Genomic DNA, 18,384 nt, shown 5'->3' on the forward strand with positions numbered 1-18,384 from the left:
GCCAGCTCCCTACCTGAGCTGGAACCAGATGTACTCCAGGTCCTCCTACAGACAAGCCTGTGCCCTGATTGCTGGCTAACCTGTCTACACTGCTGTATGCCTTTGTTCACCATGCAGAGCTCCCGTGGTGTCCGTTATGTAGCAACTCCCCTGAGAACCTCACTGACATTAGAGATATTAGAAAACTCACCAGGCATGTCTCAGATGACTTTTTCCTTTGGTACTGGGAATTGAACCCAAGGGCGCTTTACCACTGAACTACATCACCAGCCCTTTTTTTAAAATTTTGAGACAAGGTATCACTATGTTGCTTAAGGACTCACTAAATTGCTGAGGCTGGCTTTGAACTTTCGATCTTCCTGCCTCAGCTTCTCAGTTGCTGATATTACAGGCATGTGCCACCATGCCCAGCTTGGATTACTTTTGACAGCATAGTTTCACCAGCTGCTTAAATATGAATATTTACTTTATTCATTATTGTTTTGTCTAGAAACACTCCATTCGGAAAAATAGTATACCTAACATGGCTAAACACGGAATACCCAAGATATAGGGAAGGACCAATTATACAGTTCATGAGTTGTGGATCTGTTTTGGCCTCTCTTCCTCTCTAGCCATTTATTATTCTTTGTTCAAGAATGAACAAAGCAGTTGGGATTATTCTTTTTAAAACATAAGGCAGATTATGTAATTTCTCTCATCAGAACCCTTTGATAAGTGGAGCATGGTGGCACAGACCTGTAATCCCAGGATTTCAGAAGGCAGAAGCAGGAGGATTGCAAATTAGAGGCCAGTCTCAGCAACTTAGTGAAGCCCTAAGCAACTTAGCAGACCCTGCCTCAAAATAAAAAATAAAAAGGGCTGAGGATGTGGCTCAGTGGTTAAGTGCCCCTGGGTTCAATCCCTGGTACAAAAACCAAACACACAAATCTTGGTGACTCCCCTCTTATTTGGCATAGACTGAAGTCCTTACAAAGGTGAGTTAGCTCATCTCATCTGCTTTTCCCTGCCCACTCACTGCCCTTCAGCCACACAGGGCTATCTTGAACACACCAGGGCATATTCTTTCATCAGATAGCTCCCTTTGCCTGGACCCCCTTTTCCTCTTGGGGTCCCTACTTGGTTCACTCCCCCACCCACTTCAAATCTTAGCTAACAAGCTCTCTTTTCAACGAGGCCTTCCCTAATGCCCAGTAGAAATCACAAACCATGACCCCAGCCTCTCCTCTGACCCTGCACATCTCCTTTCCTTCTTTATCCCCATGTCTAATTGCTTCCAGAGCTCCAAGAGACCTCAAATTTTGGTAGAGCCTCTACCCTTTAAGCCTCTGGATAGCATGCTCTATGACATATTACCTGTTTTGCTTATTGTTTTGCATATCTATTACTCAATTACTTCTTTACTTGCTTTCTGTCTCTTGATTCTGGCAATATTTTTCATATTTAGTTTACTACCATGTCCCCAGGACCTGACCTAAAACATTCCCTGTCACATAGTAGTTACATAATTAAAATTGTCTGCATATAATATCATTCTTTAATCAGTGTCATTGGCATATGTGTAGAATTTGGGATAAATTAGCTATCTGGTGAGAAAGGTACCATTTCTCAAGTTAGAACCTTTGAATTTCTTAGTCTCCATAATGCTTGGAGAGGCCTTGGTACAGTTTGGGCTCCTACCCACAGCATATGACTCTGAAAAACTTCCAGACAGTCAGTCAGGTGAGACAGGAGTTCTACTCCTTGACTGTAACTGGAGTATGTACATACGATGGGGTTTTCAGGAAGGTGTCAGCTCAGAGGGGTTATATAACCGACAACAAAGAAACCATTTTAGGAGGCTTCTGAGTACAGTGCTCTCTGTACCTAAGGTGTTGTGCTTGTTTTAATCTCTAACAACAACAGTCTCTCTTTCTCCCATGTTGTCCACACTAAGAGCCCTGCCTCCTCATTGGCCAATCCACCGTGTTTGAATAGCTAGGAAACATGTGTTGTATTCCCTATAATCCAGGGGAAAGTAGACAGAGGCCAATCAGAAATACAGTTTCTCCTTACTCTAATTTTTTAAAAAAAATTTTTAAGGAGAGATTTTCTTTCGAGTGTTTCTGATAAACACAATTTATCTGATACAAATATTTGCAGCAGCTGGGAGTCTACCACTACTTTCTAGTTAGATATCTATTATTAACAAACAGTTCAGATTATCTGAAATTATTCTAATCAAATGACCTGAAATCTGCATTAGATCTTTATATGTGTTTCTGCTTTTTAGAGCTAAATGGCTTGAGTCCACCATGTTCTAGGCCTTTAAAATAATCCCAGATGCTCCCAAGGCAGGCTAATCGCACACAGAGTAGTGAAAGATGACTTCTCTTGATGAGTCCCTAGCAAAGTACCCACCGACGAATCAGTAACCAACCAATGAGTGATACTCTTCCTGTTAAAGCAGCCTGAGATCTGTGGCATAATGCTGGCTATTACTGAACTTGCAGTCAACTATACATCACATATTTTTTACACTATTTGTTGTGAACATACAATTGGAAGACTTCTCTTTAATCCCTTAAAATTTGGTCTTTATTGATTGTTTCACTATTTTATCCTGTGAAATCTTATTGATCCTAAATTGTTATTTGGCTTATTATCTATGCCTTTTTTTAAAAAAAAATATATATTTTTTTTTAGTTGTAGATGGACACATTATCTTCATTTATTTATTTTTATGTGGTGGCTGAGAATCAAACCCAGTACCTCACATGTGCAAGGTACCACTGAGTCACAACCCCAGCCCCTCATCTGTGTCTTTTAGTACCATGTCCTGCACACATTTGAGAGCAGTGATGGTGCAGACAAGAACAAAGATGGAGCCTTCATTTTGTATTTTGTTAATCAGCCCCACACTTTGGTAAACTTTGTAATGCTAAATACTTTATTAGGATACCCATACCATGTGTGGTAGAATTATTTTAAGAATTAAGTTTTAAAGAATTAATTTTAAAAGTTTCCTTGTTATTTCTACATTTTAAGTTTCAAAATTGCTTTTTGATGCTGTTTTCTTTAATTTTATTTTTAATATTTTTCTCATACCATGAAGTAGAAAAAAAAGTCAATTTTAACACTTAAGTTACTTTAGAAGGGTTTATTAAGTTTGTTCACATGAGTGATCACAGAATTTGGAAACTATTTCCTATCTTGTGTACAGTTAGATGATGATGATGATGATGATGATTATGAGGCATATCTCATCCATATACGGGGAGTATCATTAACTTATTGACTGTACACTGCATGAGGAGCCAGGAATTCTGTCTTCTACAGGAAGGACAACTAGTGACAAGCCCAAGGAGTGATTTGCTCTTGACATACAATGAAGAGAAGGTAGGCTGTCTCCAATCAACATAATAAATTTGGGAGAAAGTTAGATGTTGCTGGAGAAACCGTACTGATTTCTTTAGAAATAAGCCACACACACACACACAAGACATATGCAAGGATCAATACCTCACTGAATGTGCTGAGCCAACTTTCAAAGAAAAAGCTCAGGTAATCAAGAGTAAAAATTTACTACCCAGTTGATTTTTATTCTGCATAACTACTCAAGTAATGTCAAATTGCTCTTTTACCTTCATGTTGGAATCAAGATTTCTCTGCTTACAGAATTCCTTCCAAAATAAAAACAAAAGAGCAAAGTGAAGTCCTTATAGAAAACTTTTCCAAAGCCAAGGAAAATGTTACTGATTTGTCTCTGCAGCCTGCTGTGTGTGCATCCACACTCTGTTCCTATCTTCTTTCCCTGTGGAGAGCATTGATGGATTCGCGAATCCTCCACAGTTCATTCTTAATGCTGACTAAGGTCTAGAGAAGGAAAGAAATAGGGAAAATGAGTTTCAGTTGGATTTTAATCCACATTCCTAAAAGTCCATTGTAAGAATAATGTTTTTAATAAAAATATCACCTATTTTTAAAGACAGCTGATGTTTTGGTTTATGTCCATAAACAATGACGCAAAAAGTATATTCACACAATTCAATTGACACATAAGAAATTAAAACATAGAGAAAAATTTTAGGTTTGAAGAATAATTTACAATAGTCTCTTGCCCAAGTTACGTTGCCATCCTGAACATCTCCTTCCCCTAAGACCTCTAAAAAAGCAGTTGGGTCCACTTTATTTCCCTTGATATAAGAAGTCTCTCACTTCTTTCTATCTTCTACTTAAATTTTCTTATCTTTCATTGCTTCCTACTTGGATGTATACTTGGAGATGTTGCTTCTCTTTGAATTCACCAAGTCTGTTGAACTAATAATGGTTGGCTGGGCTCTCAGGATTTTCCCATCAAACCTCACATCACACTCGGCTCCCTGAACTGCCAGCCAGGGGCTTGTCTTGGCCTGACTAAGCTTGGGCCAGACTCCTGGGGCATAGTGTTCCAGCCCCTGGCCCTCACAGGTCTGGATGAGAGACTGGATCTCATTGCTTTACACTGATAAATAGTTGTGGCTGTTACTCTGCACAGTCTCCTTCTCCCTGCAAACGATAGGAGGTGCATCTGGCCACCAACGGAGCACTGTCCCATAGGAATGTCCTGGAAGAGGAAGGAAGGAAGGGCAGAAGAAACTGAGCTCTACACAGACTTAAAGTTACACTTCCTGATTGCTATGTGGCCTTTGTGCCCCCTCCGAGTGACCTATGCCCGTCTGCCTCTCCATTTAACTACTCAAATGGCTTCCATATGCTTAGCATAGCCTTTGAATCAGTGAGCTCTAAATTATTAGGATGGAAAAACGAATCTGTAACTTTTTAAATAACATCAATACTACCATATGGTACATATTTTTCTGTAATTGGGAAGCATTTCAGGTTTGTACATGTGGACCTACTATGGCACATCAATTAAAGAGATACCGTGATTATTGAGTCATTTTTCCATTAAAGGATATTAGTCTATTTCCAGTTTTTCAAAATTAAAAGCAGTGATGCTGTGAATAAAACTAAATGTTTCCTTTTGTACACATTCAAGTTTTTCGGGTTTTCAGTTTAAGAGATATTGCTCCTTTGTCCCCTTTGGGTATGTCTACACATATGCACACACACACACACACACATGAACACACACTCACACACACACACACACACATGCATATTTGAAAACGCAGAAGAAAAGACATGCAAACATATATCCCAAATAGATTGCCTCTGGGGAACTGAAGATTGGACCTGGGTTAGGATTTGTAGCTGAAAAGGATATAACTTTCTGTGTATTATCTTGATTTCTTTTAAAGCAATCAGATTCATGTCTTATTTGTATAATTAAAATTTTTTAATAACAACAAAGTACTACATACATAAGATGGTATATAGCAATTTTTAAAAATGAAAAAGAGGAGAGTGTAAGGGAAACAAAAACAGCAAAACCTTTTTGCAGTTTCCCACAGAATAAATAAAGGTTACCATGCAGACAAATCTGCACTGCGGCAATGTCTTTTCTTCCCCTTTATTCAAAGCAGGAAGTAGAGCAGCTCTTTGTGCTCACACATGTGCACCCAGCTCTTGGCTGAGCACTCCACCAACCGTGCTGGATATCCCACACGGGTATTTTTGAATGAGTTGCACTCCGTAAGCTGATGATTAAAGTGCACAGGGACTGACAGGACATGACACAGAGATGGCTGCCTAGGCCACTGCTGGCCACAGGCCTTACTTTTCATTTTGACTTCTATCTAGTTTAGCTGCAAGATGGGAACTAATTTCTCTTTGATGATTGAAAAATATTACAGAACATCATCCTTTGAAGACCTAGAAGATCACACTGTAATGATTATAATGATTTCAAAATTATTCTAGAAAAAAATATTTTATAATAGCTTGTATAAAAAAATAAAAATAAAAGGGAGGTGATGTGATTCATAATAGCCAAACTATGGAACCAGGCTAGGAGCCCATCAGCAGCTGGATGGAAACACACATGCACAAACACAAACAATGGAGTTTTATTCAGCCATAAAGAAAAATGAAATTATGTCATTTTCAGGAAAATGAATGGATAGTGAGATTCATTCAGAAGCCAACCTCAGAAGGTCAAGGGTCATATGTTTTCTCTCATATGTAGAAGCTAAAGAGGAAAAAGGAAAAGAGAGGTGTAGGGGTGGGGGAGGGGGATCTCATGAAAATCAAAGAGAGATCAGTAGTGGGAGGAGGGAAGGTAGGGAGTGATCTTGGCCAAATTATACTGTGTGCATAAATGAATATGTAACAACAAATCTCATCATTATGTACAATCACAATGCACCAATAAAATAATTCAGAAAGAGAGAGGATAAAAATGGGAGGTGATAGTCAAAGGGTATATATTTTCACTTATGCAAGAATTATGAGCCCTGGAAAACTAGTATACAGTGTAGCACCTAGAGTCAACAATACTCTATTGAATACTTACAGCCCGCTCAGGGGATAGATCTCATATGAAATATTCTTAACACAAACACATACATATGTACATCCTAATAATAACAACAATAATAATCAGAGAAAGAGGAAACTGAGAAGTGATGGATATTTTTATGTCAAGGATGGTGGTGGTGGTGATGATTTCATGGGTGTATACTTATCCCCACACCTATCAAGTTGTATACATTAACTATATGTAGCTTTTTATGTGTCAATCGTATCTCAATACAGTGATTTAAGACTTGTTCTGTAATATGCTAATAGGACTAAAGTTAGAATAATTCAAATAATGTTCTTATATGAAAATAAAATGAAAAGCAATTGAGCTGAATAGAAAGCAGTAAAACACATCCTTAAATGGTGAAGATTTTAGTATATATTAAAGGGAGCATAATACAGAAATTTAAAAGGAAAAGACTTATTGAAGTAAAAAGCAGGAGTAGGAAACTATCTTTGTCTCTTATCATACATCAAAACAAAGGCTAGATAGATTTAAAAGTTAAATGTCAGGATGAAACATGTTAAAATAAAATACAGCTAAGGAGTCACTTGGTTTCTTAGTGGGGAAATTTTTCCAAGCATAAAACTGTGTAAGAAATTACAAAGGCAAAGATTGATAGCATTTTCATAAGAATTGAAAACAACCATATAGCAAGTCAGGTTATGAATAAGTCTAAAAGAAAATAACTAGGAAGAAATATTTGACTTAGTGAAACTTCAAATGCAGAAAGTTTAAATATATTGATAAATCAAATTGATGCACCAATAAAAACGGGCAGAGGGCACTGAAAGAAAGGAAAACACAATTGCTTTCTAAACTATTTGGGGAAAAGTCTCATTCCACTCAATCAGAGGAATACAAAGTCAGGCAAATATGTTCTGCTCATAAAATGAACAAAACTCAAAACATAGTAATAACCAATATTAGCCTGTATCAAGTGAGCTGGCTGCCTGTATCCACTGGGAGTATGATTTGATATGACTTTCAAAAAGGCAATTTTGCAACAGGCACGGAGAGCCTTAAAAACATTTCTACTTTTCTTTCTGGTGATCAAACTTCAGAAATGTATTCTAAGGAAATAATTGGGGATCTGTACACAAAGAATAGTATGTAAGAATTTTAAAAGCAAATTTTAAATTATAGTCAAAATTTGAAATAACCTAACAACAGAGGAAGACTTAAATGAATAATGTTATGTCCACTTAAATACCATTAAGATGATTTTGAATAATTGTAATGACAATGGAACATGATTATCTCTGCAACTATCTATTGACTACTTAGTCAATACATTTTGTAAGTATGATCTAAACTAATTTAAAAATATTTACAGGGAAGGACATATATTGAAATATTAGCCGTGATTACATCATGGGTTGTTTATATTTTTTAATTTGTTCATCTTTCTTTTCTGACTTTCCTAAATTTTCTAAAATAAATATATATCCCTTTATGACTGGAGATAAAATTGTTATTTAAAAATACATGTTCCCAGATTTTTCATTGATCACATTAACATCTTGAAAATATTCCCTAAACTACAGAATGGTTCGCCAAACTTCACTCTTATGATATGGTCCAGACCCATTGTGCATTATTGCCCATTCCCTTTGCCGCGGGTCACCTGGTGACGCGGGCTGCTGACATCTGCTCCTTGAGCCTGAGAGACTGGCTGACGCATGCGTCTGGAGGCTGCTTCTGCTGGTCCAATTGGCCTTGTGTACACTGGCACTTTAGAGCTATTGTACCGGATGGAAAGCATGTTAGAAAGTAGTTATTCAGGAAGTTGTAGCAACTTTTAATGACCAGATATGATATTGAGGAAAACCTTTTTTAAATATTAAAAATCAGATGTTGAAGTCAGTAACCCCCCTAGCAATCAAGTAGCTCAACTGTTTTCTCTGTGTTCTTTTCCAGACAATTTAGTCAACAGAGAGCCAATCAACCAATAATAGGAATGGAAATCCCATTTCCCCTTCTCCATGACAATCTAGATGTGCGAATGCAAAGAAATCCAGGGACGATGGCAGAAAATCTTGTAGGTCATCTTGTCCAGGTCAGATACTAGGGATTCTAAGTACAGGTGTATATTTATCATGTCATATCTGAAAGAACACAGAATAGACCAGTTGAAGGTCAGGCAGACTCAACTTTATACAATTCCACTTAGTTTGATTCCTTTATTCAAAAATTGTTTTTGAAGCATCTTGCCATCTTGACATCTTGAGTTATTGCAGGTTTAAAAAAAAAAGAAAGAAAGAAAACAACAAAAAAGCAGAGAGCTCTCTGCTCACAGAGTTCCCGTCTAATGAATAGACAAACACTCAATTACTTTTGACATGCTGTGATAATTTCTACAAGACCTGATGAGAACATAGGGCAAGAAGCGATTATTCTGTGGTACATTTAGTTATGTCTTTAAGAAGTGGGCATTTGGGGTAGAAACAGAGGGTAACCTGTAGCTTCTTTGTAACACTCTATTCCCCACCTGAGAAGATTCTCTCTCCCCCCCTCTCTCCCCCTCCTTCTCTCTCTCAGACATAGTCTCACTAAACTGTCCAGCCTGGCCTTGAATTTGTGATCCTCCTGCCTCAGCCTCCCAAGTAGCTTGGATTTCAGACACGTGCCACTATGTCCAGCTCCATCAGAGATAATTCTAATCCCCTCTATTGCTCTGTCTTAGCTTAGGATGCTATAACAAAATACCACAACCTGGTTTCCTTAAATAGCAGTTATTTTTCACATTTTTGGAGGCTAGAAGTCTGACATTAGGGTGACAGCATGGTCATACATTCATATTTTCTGTACTCATGCAAACATTTAGAAACTTCAAAACAGTTATTGGATTTGATTCTGAAATAGAAATGGAATCATTCCCTACCCATTATTCTGCTACTTAATTTTTTCCTCATTGTGTATGACGGTGAATACACTCTATCATCATAGGTAGGAGCTAAATCTTCTTCTTCTAAACAGATTCATTAGATTCTGTTGTATTCTGAATCATATGTATGCCATTATTATTATTATAATTTTGGGGGGACAGAGGACCCTGAAGTTGTTTCTGATTTATTACCCTGCCAATCAATGCTAAAATAAACATTCTCATTTACTATCTAGTGATTCCTACAGGGTAGAATTGCAAGAATGTCACTGGCTGAATCCTGTGTTTATTTTACCACTTTGTGGGAACTAGTCTTCTAAAGCCAATCCTTCCACATTGCATCTCACCCCCATATTGACTGTGCCAACAATTTGCCCCTCCTAACAGATCTTCATTTTTTCCCCCTTGCTCACTCATTTATTTTTATTTTATTTTCTTACAGTGCTGGAGATTGAACCCAGGCCCTCATGCATGCTAGGCAAGCACTCTACCACTGAGCAACATCTCCAGCCCTCATTTTTTAAAATACACAAACATGCTATTATTCCTCCCATCACAACAAATACTCTTTTAACCTTAGTCATCTTCTAGCTATGCTATTTGTTTATTTATTTATTCTCTCTATACTAAGGAGTTCTGGAATTTTCTTGCTTGCGGTCTTCAATTTCCCCCTTCCCGTTCTCTCATCCACTGCCACTAGTTCGACTTTCTCTGCTACCACTGTCCTACAGTGCTCTGTTTGAGGTCATTGATGAGGTCCTTGTTGCCCAATCCAACTTGACTTAGCAGTAGGTTTGCACATAGGACCACCCTGCCCTCTTCTGGGGGTCCTTTGTGCGCTCATCTTCTAGTGTTCCTCACTCTCTGGGTTTTCCTCCCACCTCATCCACCACTCTTCCTCCGTCTTCCCTGTGGGTTCTTCTTCCTCTCTGAAACTTTGTAACGTGAAGTGTCAGAGGGTTCACTCCTTGATTGTCCTCTTTTTTCTATTGACACTCTCGGATGATCTTGCATAATCTCATGGTTCTAAACCCCACATACATGCCAACAGCTCCCAGATTTGGAGCTCCAGCACATACATTTTCCCCTAAGTTGTAGATATAGAGAGCCAACTGCTTAGTCCTCACCTCCACGTGAGTGTCTAAGAGCCACCTCAAACTTCCAGTGCTTCAAACCTAACCCATCTATCCCCACAAACATGATCTACCTGTGGCCTACTCAGGTGGTTGCAAACTTACCTTCTGTTTACTCCAGAACCACCATGACCATATTGTTTACTGTAACTACAAGAATCGACGGATAGGCCTGAGGATGAGGAGAGATGTTGTCTTGATTGATTCAAGTACATACATGTGATGGTTAGGATGTGAGCTGTCCCCCAAAAGCTCATGTGTGAAATAAGGCAAGAAAGGTTTAGAGGAGAAATGATTGGGTTGTGAGAATCTTAACAAGATTAACTACTGAAGGCAGGTAGGGTGTGGCTGGAGGAAGCAGGTTGTTGGGGGTGTCCCTTTGAGGTCTATATTATATCTGGCAAGTGGAGTCAGTCTCTGTCTCTGCTTCCTGGTCATTATGGGAGCCACTTCCCTCTGCCACACTCTTCTGCCATCATGTTCAGCCTCGCCTTGAGCCCTGAGGAATGGAGCCTGCTGTCGACTGACTGAGACCTCTGAAACCATGAGCCTCCAACACTGTTCTTTTTGGGGTCTTTTAGTCACAGCCGTGAAAAGGTGCCTAAAACAATCAGGGTACCTAATATGTGACAAAGGTGGAATTTTAATTCAATAGGAAAAAAAGAGTACCTACCTGACTGCCTATCCGAAAGAAAGCAAAGCTAAAATAAATTCATTGACGTTTTAAGTTAATAATTCCAAATAGAAACACGGAGAGAAAAATTAGGAAACTGTTTACACAGCCTTGCTTCTAATGCCCGAGTCTAGTCTCCACAGAACAACGGGACAGGCAGTTTGAAAACTGAAGTTAGATTCTCTACTCAAAACCCTTCAATGCTTCCTCTAAGGAAAAGCTCAAGCCCTGCCACTGACCTGCCAGGCCCTTTAATAGCTTCCTTCCCTCTCTTGTCATTTCCCTTGTCCTTCTTGCCCCCGGCCACACCACCCTGCCACTGTTCTTTGGACCTGCCAAGCAGGCTCCCACTCTGCCCTGGCTCTCTCAACTCGCAGCCTGCTTTCTTCAGATAAAACTGACTCACTCCCCGTCTCTTTCAAGGGTTTCTTCAAATGTCACCTCTCACTGAAGCCCTCTGTGACCATCCTATTGAAATTTGCCACCAACTCTCTCTTCTAGTCTCCCTCTCTCTTACCTTGTTTCCCACCCCCACCTTTTACTTGAGCCCTTCACATTTCCAATGCACTGCATCATTCCTTTACCTACCTGTTTTGCTTTGTCTCATTCCTCCACCAGGATGCAAGCCCCATGAAAGTAGAGATCTTTGTTCACAAATATATCCCAAAGTGCCCAGAACAGTGTTCAATATGTATTGAATACTTAAATGACAAATAATTATTTATTGAGCAAGTCAATGAAGGCTTTTCAGATGATTTTCTGAAAAGTCAATAGCAATTTGTACTTCAACCACGTTTCAAGGGTGTCTATTTTTTTTTCTATCTTCAGCAGCAAAGGGTACTGTCATTGAATCTTTGCCATTCTGCTAGGTGACGGTGTCTCGTGGTTCCTTTTATTTTCACATTTCTAACCATAAGTGAGGTTGAAGATCTTTGGGGGTGTTTAATGACCATTTGGAAATTCTTCTTCTGTGATTGCCTATTTACAAATTTGGTGTGTTTTTCTCCTCCTCTTTGTCCTGCTCATTTTCCTTATGTTCTTCTGGAGTTTTTCTTACCACTTTGCATAACCTAACCTCTGAGTAACCTGACTTGTCTTATTATTGAAAAGTTATTTTCCATGTCTAAGGCTCATCTTTTGATTTTGTTTAGGACATTGCTACTGTAGGAAAATGTTTGAACTTCCATGCTGACATACACACCTGCCTATCCAATCCTTCATGATTTCTATTTTTTTTCTCTTTCTTAGGAAGGTGTTCTCCAGTCATAGGTTTCTTATTGTTCTATTTTTTTTTAATTCTAAATTTAAATTTTACTTTTGGAATTTATCGTATGAGGCAAACTAAAGGCCAGTTTTTTTTCTTTCAGATGGATTATGAATTATCAGATGTATTTCAGAATTATGTGTTCTTTCTCTGTTGTATTGAAAAAGCAGCTTTATCACATTAGGTTTCCATATGTGCCAGATCAATTATTAGATTTTATATTCTCTCCTCATATCTACATGTCCATTTTTAAAAAATACTGTATCATTTGGTCATAGAGGTTCCATAGCAAGTTTGAACATCTGTTGAAGAACAACCCTCTCACTAGTCTTCAATTTTGTACGTTTGACTATTCTTGCACATTTATTCTTCCACTATGTTTTCAAAATTCTTTTGCCTTACATAGAAAGCTTTGAGATTTTATTTGGAAATGCATTTAATTGAAACACAATCAATTGTTATTATTCACAAGAACTGTGTTCTATAAAGTCACCTTGAACATTGAATTAGCAAATTCTGAACCATGGCTCCTAGGGGAGATACAGGGTTATGTTCCTGGGCACTTTTCCACCCACCAATCAATACATAACCTTGGTTTATGTGGGTTTTTGTTTAAAGATATCTTTTTAAATAGACATTGTTCATTCACTGACATTGAATTCATGGTCCACAGCACTGTATCTCATGACTAAATACAGCTCACATAACACAACATGTTCTCATTTAGGTCTAGTGCAGCTTACTTGTGCTTAGGAAACTGAACAGCACTTCAGCACCACGCTTGGGGGCCTTTTTTTGCAACACTAAAATCACATCAAAAAGTACAAAAATGTGAAAAACACAGCCCCAAAGAGACTATGTGGACATACTTGTTTACAGTGTGTGTTAGTTAGCTTTTTGTTGCTGTGACCAAAATACCTGACAAGAACAACTTAGAGGAGGAAAGCTTTTTTTTGGCTCATGATTTCAGTAGTTCAGTCCATGGTCAGCTACGTCCAAGGCAGAAACTTCATGGTGGCAGGGGTTGGCAGAGGCAAGCTGCCCAGCTCATGGCAACTGAGAAGCAGGGGGTGGGTAGGGCAGAAGGGGCTGGGGAGGAGACAAACCCTTCCAGGATATGTCCCCAGTGACCTACTTCCTCCAACTAGGTCCCACTTTCCAGTAGGCCATTCAGCTGTGGGTGGATGAATCCATTGGATGTTGGGGTTAGAGCACCCATGATCCAATGGTTGCCTAATAGCCCCACCTCTGAAACTTTCTGCATTGGAGACCATGCTTTTGACACAGGGGTCTTTGGGGGGAACATTCCAGATCCAAACCACAACACAGTATGAGAGCTGAAGCAAGAAGAGAGCACAATGTACTGGGAATGTATGTGTCAGGCAACTCAAGTTTTTGGCCTTTCTGGACATGTCTGTAAATACTGGAATAGTACCTTGAATATTAATTTTGGGTTACTAATAACTTTTTTTTACAAATCAGCAAATTTGTAAATACTGAATTTATGCATAATGAGGATTGACTATATTCATTTTTGGAGAATGAGCATTCTTATGCTAACGTCTTCCCTTCTAGGTATTTGGTATGTTTCTCTTTTTGTTTGGGTCTTGTTTTCTATACTCAACAAAGTAGTATGATTTTTTTTTTATACGAGCCATTTCTTTTTGTTAAACTTTTTCCCTAGTTTCTTTTAAAAATAATTTTTACAGTTATTACAAAGGGGATTTTTATAAAATTTCCAGCTGGTTATTGCTAGTATAATGAAGAGCACTGAATTTTGTGCATATTTATTTTATATTCCACTATCACTCAAAGCCTATTAATTCTAGTAGTTTTTGCTAGAGGTTTCTTGGGGATTCACAATCATATTAACTGTAAATGGAAGTCATGTTGTCTGTTCTTTTCAATTTTCTTTGTATTGTATTTGCAAGAGTTTCCCTAAATATTTAATAACGCTGATGATATTTGGCTCCTAGCTTTCAATTATGTTTTTGTAAATAAAAGTCTTCTTTTCTCAGTGTGAATAATTGTAGGTAAAGTAAGTAAATCCACATCAAGAGAAAGAAAGTTTTTAACCATGCAAACTGTTGAATCATGAAATAAATTCAATGTTATCACTAGGCAATCACCATTGATCTCTTAGAAGATGGTCACTGCTAAAGTGCCAACTTGATAGCTGTCGAGAATGTGCTTTGCCTATTATCACATTGTGAAATAGGAATATTCCACATTAACTTTCCCTGGGTAAGAACGACACTGAGCAGAAGTTCTGAATTCATCAATATCCAGGCTAAACTGAAAATTATTATATAACATCAATTTGGGAGAACCCTATTGTACTTGGGGTAGACAGAACAGAACACACTGAAGTTTAAATAACCTTTAGAGTTACCTAGCCCTTGCAGTTCCCTTTCTTTATCTTAGCCTCGCAAATACTATTCCAAGAATATGAATGTCAGGTTATTTGTTATTAAGTGAAGTCAGTGGGTCACAGAGAAATAAAGTGACTCTGCTAAGGCCACACAGATGGTTGGCTAAGGACAAGGCTTCTTTGTCTCTGTGGACTCCATCAAACTTCTCCTCCTTCCTACATTATGTCCCCTCCGTCTGTCCAACTCCCTTTCATGGTTCATTCTAAAGGGACTCACCTCATCTATCTATCCACGGACTCTCCATTATGTATACATCCATTTTATCACTCATTCATTCAATTAACATTATTGAGCATTTATCGTATTTAGACATTGTTATAGGTTTTGGCAAATACAAATGGAAACAATAAAAGATTCCTCCCTCATAGAGTTTACATTATAGTGGGGGACACGGGAATAAATAAATAAATAAGATTAGTAAGGTACACAGTGTGTGTCAAACAGTGAAGTGCTTTAAAGACTAAAACAAGGGAACATGACTCATAGTGCTAGTGTGCAGACTGGGGCTGAAATGTCAAATGCTCATCAGGAAAAGGCATTGAGGATGAGATCACACTTGAGCAAAGACTTTTGGTGGATTTTTAGGAGGGGCAGAGTCGAGCCATGCAGGAGATGGTCTAGGGTAACCCAGGTGGCCGCATGCCTGGCAAGTTCAAGGAGCAGCAGGAGAAGCATATGGCTAGAGTGCATCAAGTCAAGGGAGAGGCACAGGAGAGGCTCAGAGCTGGTTCAGAATGGAGCTGTTAGAGCCAGGCAAAAGGCCATTGGGAGAACATTGCTTTCTTGAACAAAGGAAAGCCATCAGAAAGCTTGTGTAGGGGAGTGACAAAATCTGATCAAGGTTGTAAAAGGCTCATCTGGCCTGTGGCACTAGAAGTAGACTAGGGAGATCGGTGAGTTTCTCTTAATAAAATAATAAAAATATGCAGAACAATGCATGCCCAGGGATGTTGACTATAGAATTATTAGGGGGCAGGAATTGGAAATAATCAAAAGTTTCAATAGTAAGCAATTGCTTATAAATTATAGCATTTTTCTTACATGGATGAGAGTAAGGCTATTACAAAAGGAAACTAATGGCATGGGACATGCTCTCCATTTACTGCAGGTGAAAATAAGAGTGAAAAATTGTATTCATAGAATAATCCCTATTTTGTTGGTCAGGCTAAAATATGAATAGCATTCATCTGTGAGTAGTGGGATACTCAAGGGTCTTCCTACTTCTTTTCTTTTTTCTTTTTTTTAAATAAAGCATCAACTCTGAATTAGGCTTTCAAAATCAAACCAGTAAAAACTAGAAATCTAAAACAAAGTCATTCTGTTGTCTTTCTGATGCCTTTCATTAGATGGCCATTAAAAGGCCTTGCTGCCTCTAGTTCTACTCTAAAACTAAAGACCATTTCTAAAGGGGAGAGGTATTTTAATTCCTCTCTCCCCTCTACCACCTGCCTTCTTTAGAATCTTCAGTATTAGAAAAGTTGGCACCAGGCCCTGTGCCGTCTGTGCAACAAATACCCAGGTGCTCTGGGCTGCCACTTTGTGGTCTGTTCCTCATGGACACTCACGTGGCCTGTGCATGGTCAGCCATGTCCTTTGGATGCACCTGGTCCAGCTGCCACCGCTTTCTCATAGCTTCTTTTCTCCCACAGCACCCTTGGAGCAGGTTTTTTCTGAGCGTCCTGAGGAGGAGTTTTGTACTTTCCATTGCTGACATCCGCTGAAATGGCCAACATTAAAAATGGCATCAGATCAGTCTAAACACGCTCTTTCCTTTTATTGGTGGATTGGCCATAGTGAAGGTTTGGGGAATTATTTCTCTTACTTTTATGCCCTTGGGGAAATCATCTTACTTCCTTACCCATAGAATTTCCTTATCTTCTCTGTATAAACATACACATTGCGGGTTTATATAGAGACTCCAAATAGTTCATCCCCACCTCTCTCAACAACTCCTCTTCATTAGAGGAACCCAGGAAGTTGGAAATGCAAAGCTAGAAGAAGGAATGGAAGAGGAGTAAGTCTATGGTTGCTAATATCTTGGGCTGCGGATTCCTTTGAGAATTGGATGATGACTCATGAATTGATCTCCAGAAAAATACTCATGGGTTTAATCCTGTGGACAATTTCAGTGGCTTCATGGACCACCTGAAGTCCATTCCTCCACCTCACCTTAAGAATTTCTGCAAAAAAAAATAAGTAAATAAAATAAATTTAAAAATTAACAAAGAAGGAAGGAAAGGGTGCATTAAAAGGTCTTCGGCTCTTCAAATTTGAAGTGCAGTAACAAAGTGACCACACGGTGGCACTGTAGCATCGTCTAACCCTGGGCTTCGGGCGTGGACCCAGGGATCAGAGACCGCTGGACCTGCAGAACAGAAGGCGTAGAGTTCAGCAAGGCAGTGCCCCGCTGGAAATATTTAGCAAGACGCGGGCCCTTGACTTTTGTTGACTATTCACGTTAAAGCGAGAATAAGGGAGAGCTATCCTCAGCAAAATCAATCCAACGTTCTTCGCTAGAGTGGCATGGCGGGGACGGTGGCGCCATCTGCGGGAAGAAACTGGTACATGGCAAATTCATCGTGAAAAGAAAAACGTTCTTTCTGGGGAAAGTGAGAATGCTTTTGGCTCAAAATCCACTGTTCCATTTCTCTATTTTCTGAGAACTAAATTTACTTGTTGGGTACTAATAATCGACTGTCTTAAACAGAAACAAAACCTCAAATACAGCTCTTACAGTCAAAACTGAGATAATAATCTCATTCTTTTTCCTTAAAGAAAAAAATACTTGAATTTTAGGAATCAGGAAAATGCATGCAAAAACAAAACTTCTCCAAAAGTATACCAACAACCTGAATTTTTGTTGCATCATTTTTACCAAACCAGAGCTTTTTTTTTTTTCATCCATGCCAATTTCCAATGCTTCCCCCCTCTAACTTTCACAGACTTTTCTAGTATCCTGTGTGGGAATCAATGGTCAGATTAGATTCTGTTTGGCCTTTCCTTGTCCCCAAATCTGTGATGTAACAAGGCATGACAGCACATTCCTGTAAATACCAGTGACTTGAAAGTTTAGGGCAGGAGGATCACAAGTTCAAGGCCAGCCTCAGCAACTTAGTGAGAGTCTGTCTCAAAATAAAAAAAATAAAAAGGGATGGGATATAACTCAGTGGTAGAATGCCACTGAGTTTAATCCCCAGTACTTAAAAAAAACCCTTCAATCTAAAGAAGGCATTTTTATTTAATTGATTTTATTTTTTTAAATACACGAATCGGAATGCATTACAATTGTTATTACACAAATAGAGCACAATTTTTCATATCTTTGTATATAAAGCATGTTCATGTCAATTCATGTCTTTATACATGTACTTTGGTTTTTTTGCATTACAATATTATTACACATATATACCACAATTTTTCATATCTCTGTTTGTATATAAAGTAGGTTGGCACCCAATTCGTGTCTTCATACATGTACTTTGGATAATGATGTCCATCACATTCCACCATCCTTGCTAATCCCCTGCCTCCTCCCTTTCCCTCCCACCCC

General features: G+C 38.7%; 1 protein-coding gene across 1 annotated transcript in view; it reads right to left on the bottom strand.

The window, feature by feature from the left end:
* The window catches only part of Dytn (dystrotelin), a 64,431-nt gene that overhangs the window by 13,909 nt on the left and 32,138 nt on the right, over positions 1-18,384 (bottom strand). Inside the window, exon 9 of the mRNA XM_026394610.2 lies at positions 16,400-16,551. Within this exon, the coding sequence (XP_026250395.2) occupies positions 16,400-16,551 (152 nt within the window). The remainder of the gene's footprint in view (positions 1-16,399; positions 16,552-18,384) is intronic.

The sequence above is a fragment of the Urocitellus parryii genome, chromosome 1 (assembly GCF_045843805.1).
Source record: "Urocitellus parryii isolate mUroPar1 chromosome 1, mUroPar1.hap1, whole genome shotgun sequence".
NCBI classification, from domain to species: domain Eukaryota; kingdom Metazoa; phylum Chordata; class Mammalia; order Rodentia; family Sciuridae; genus Urocitellus; species Urocitellus parryii.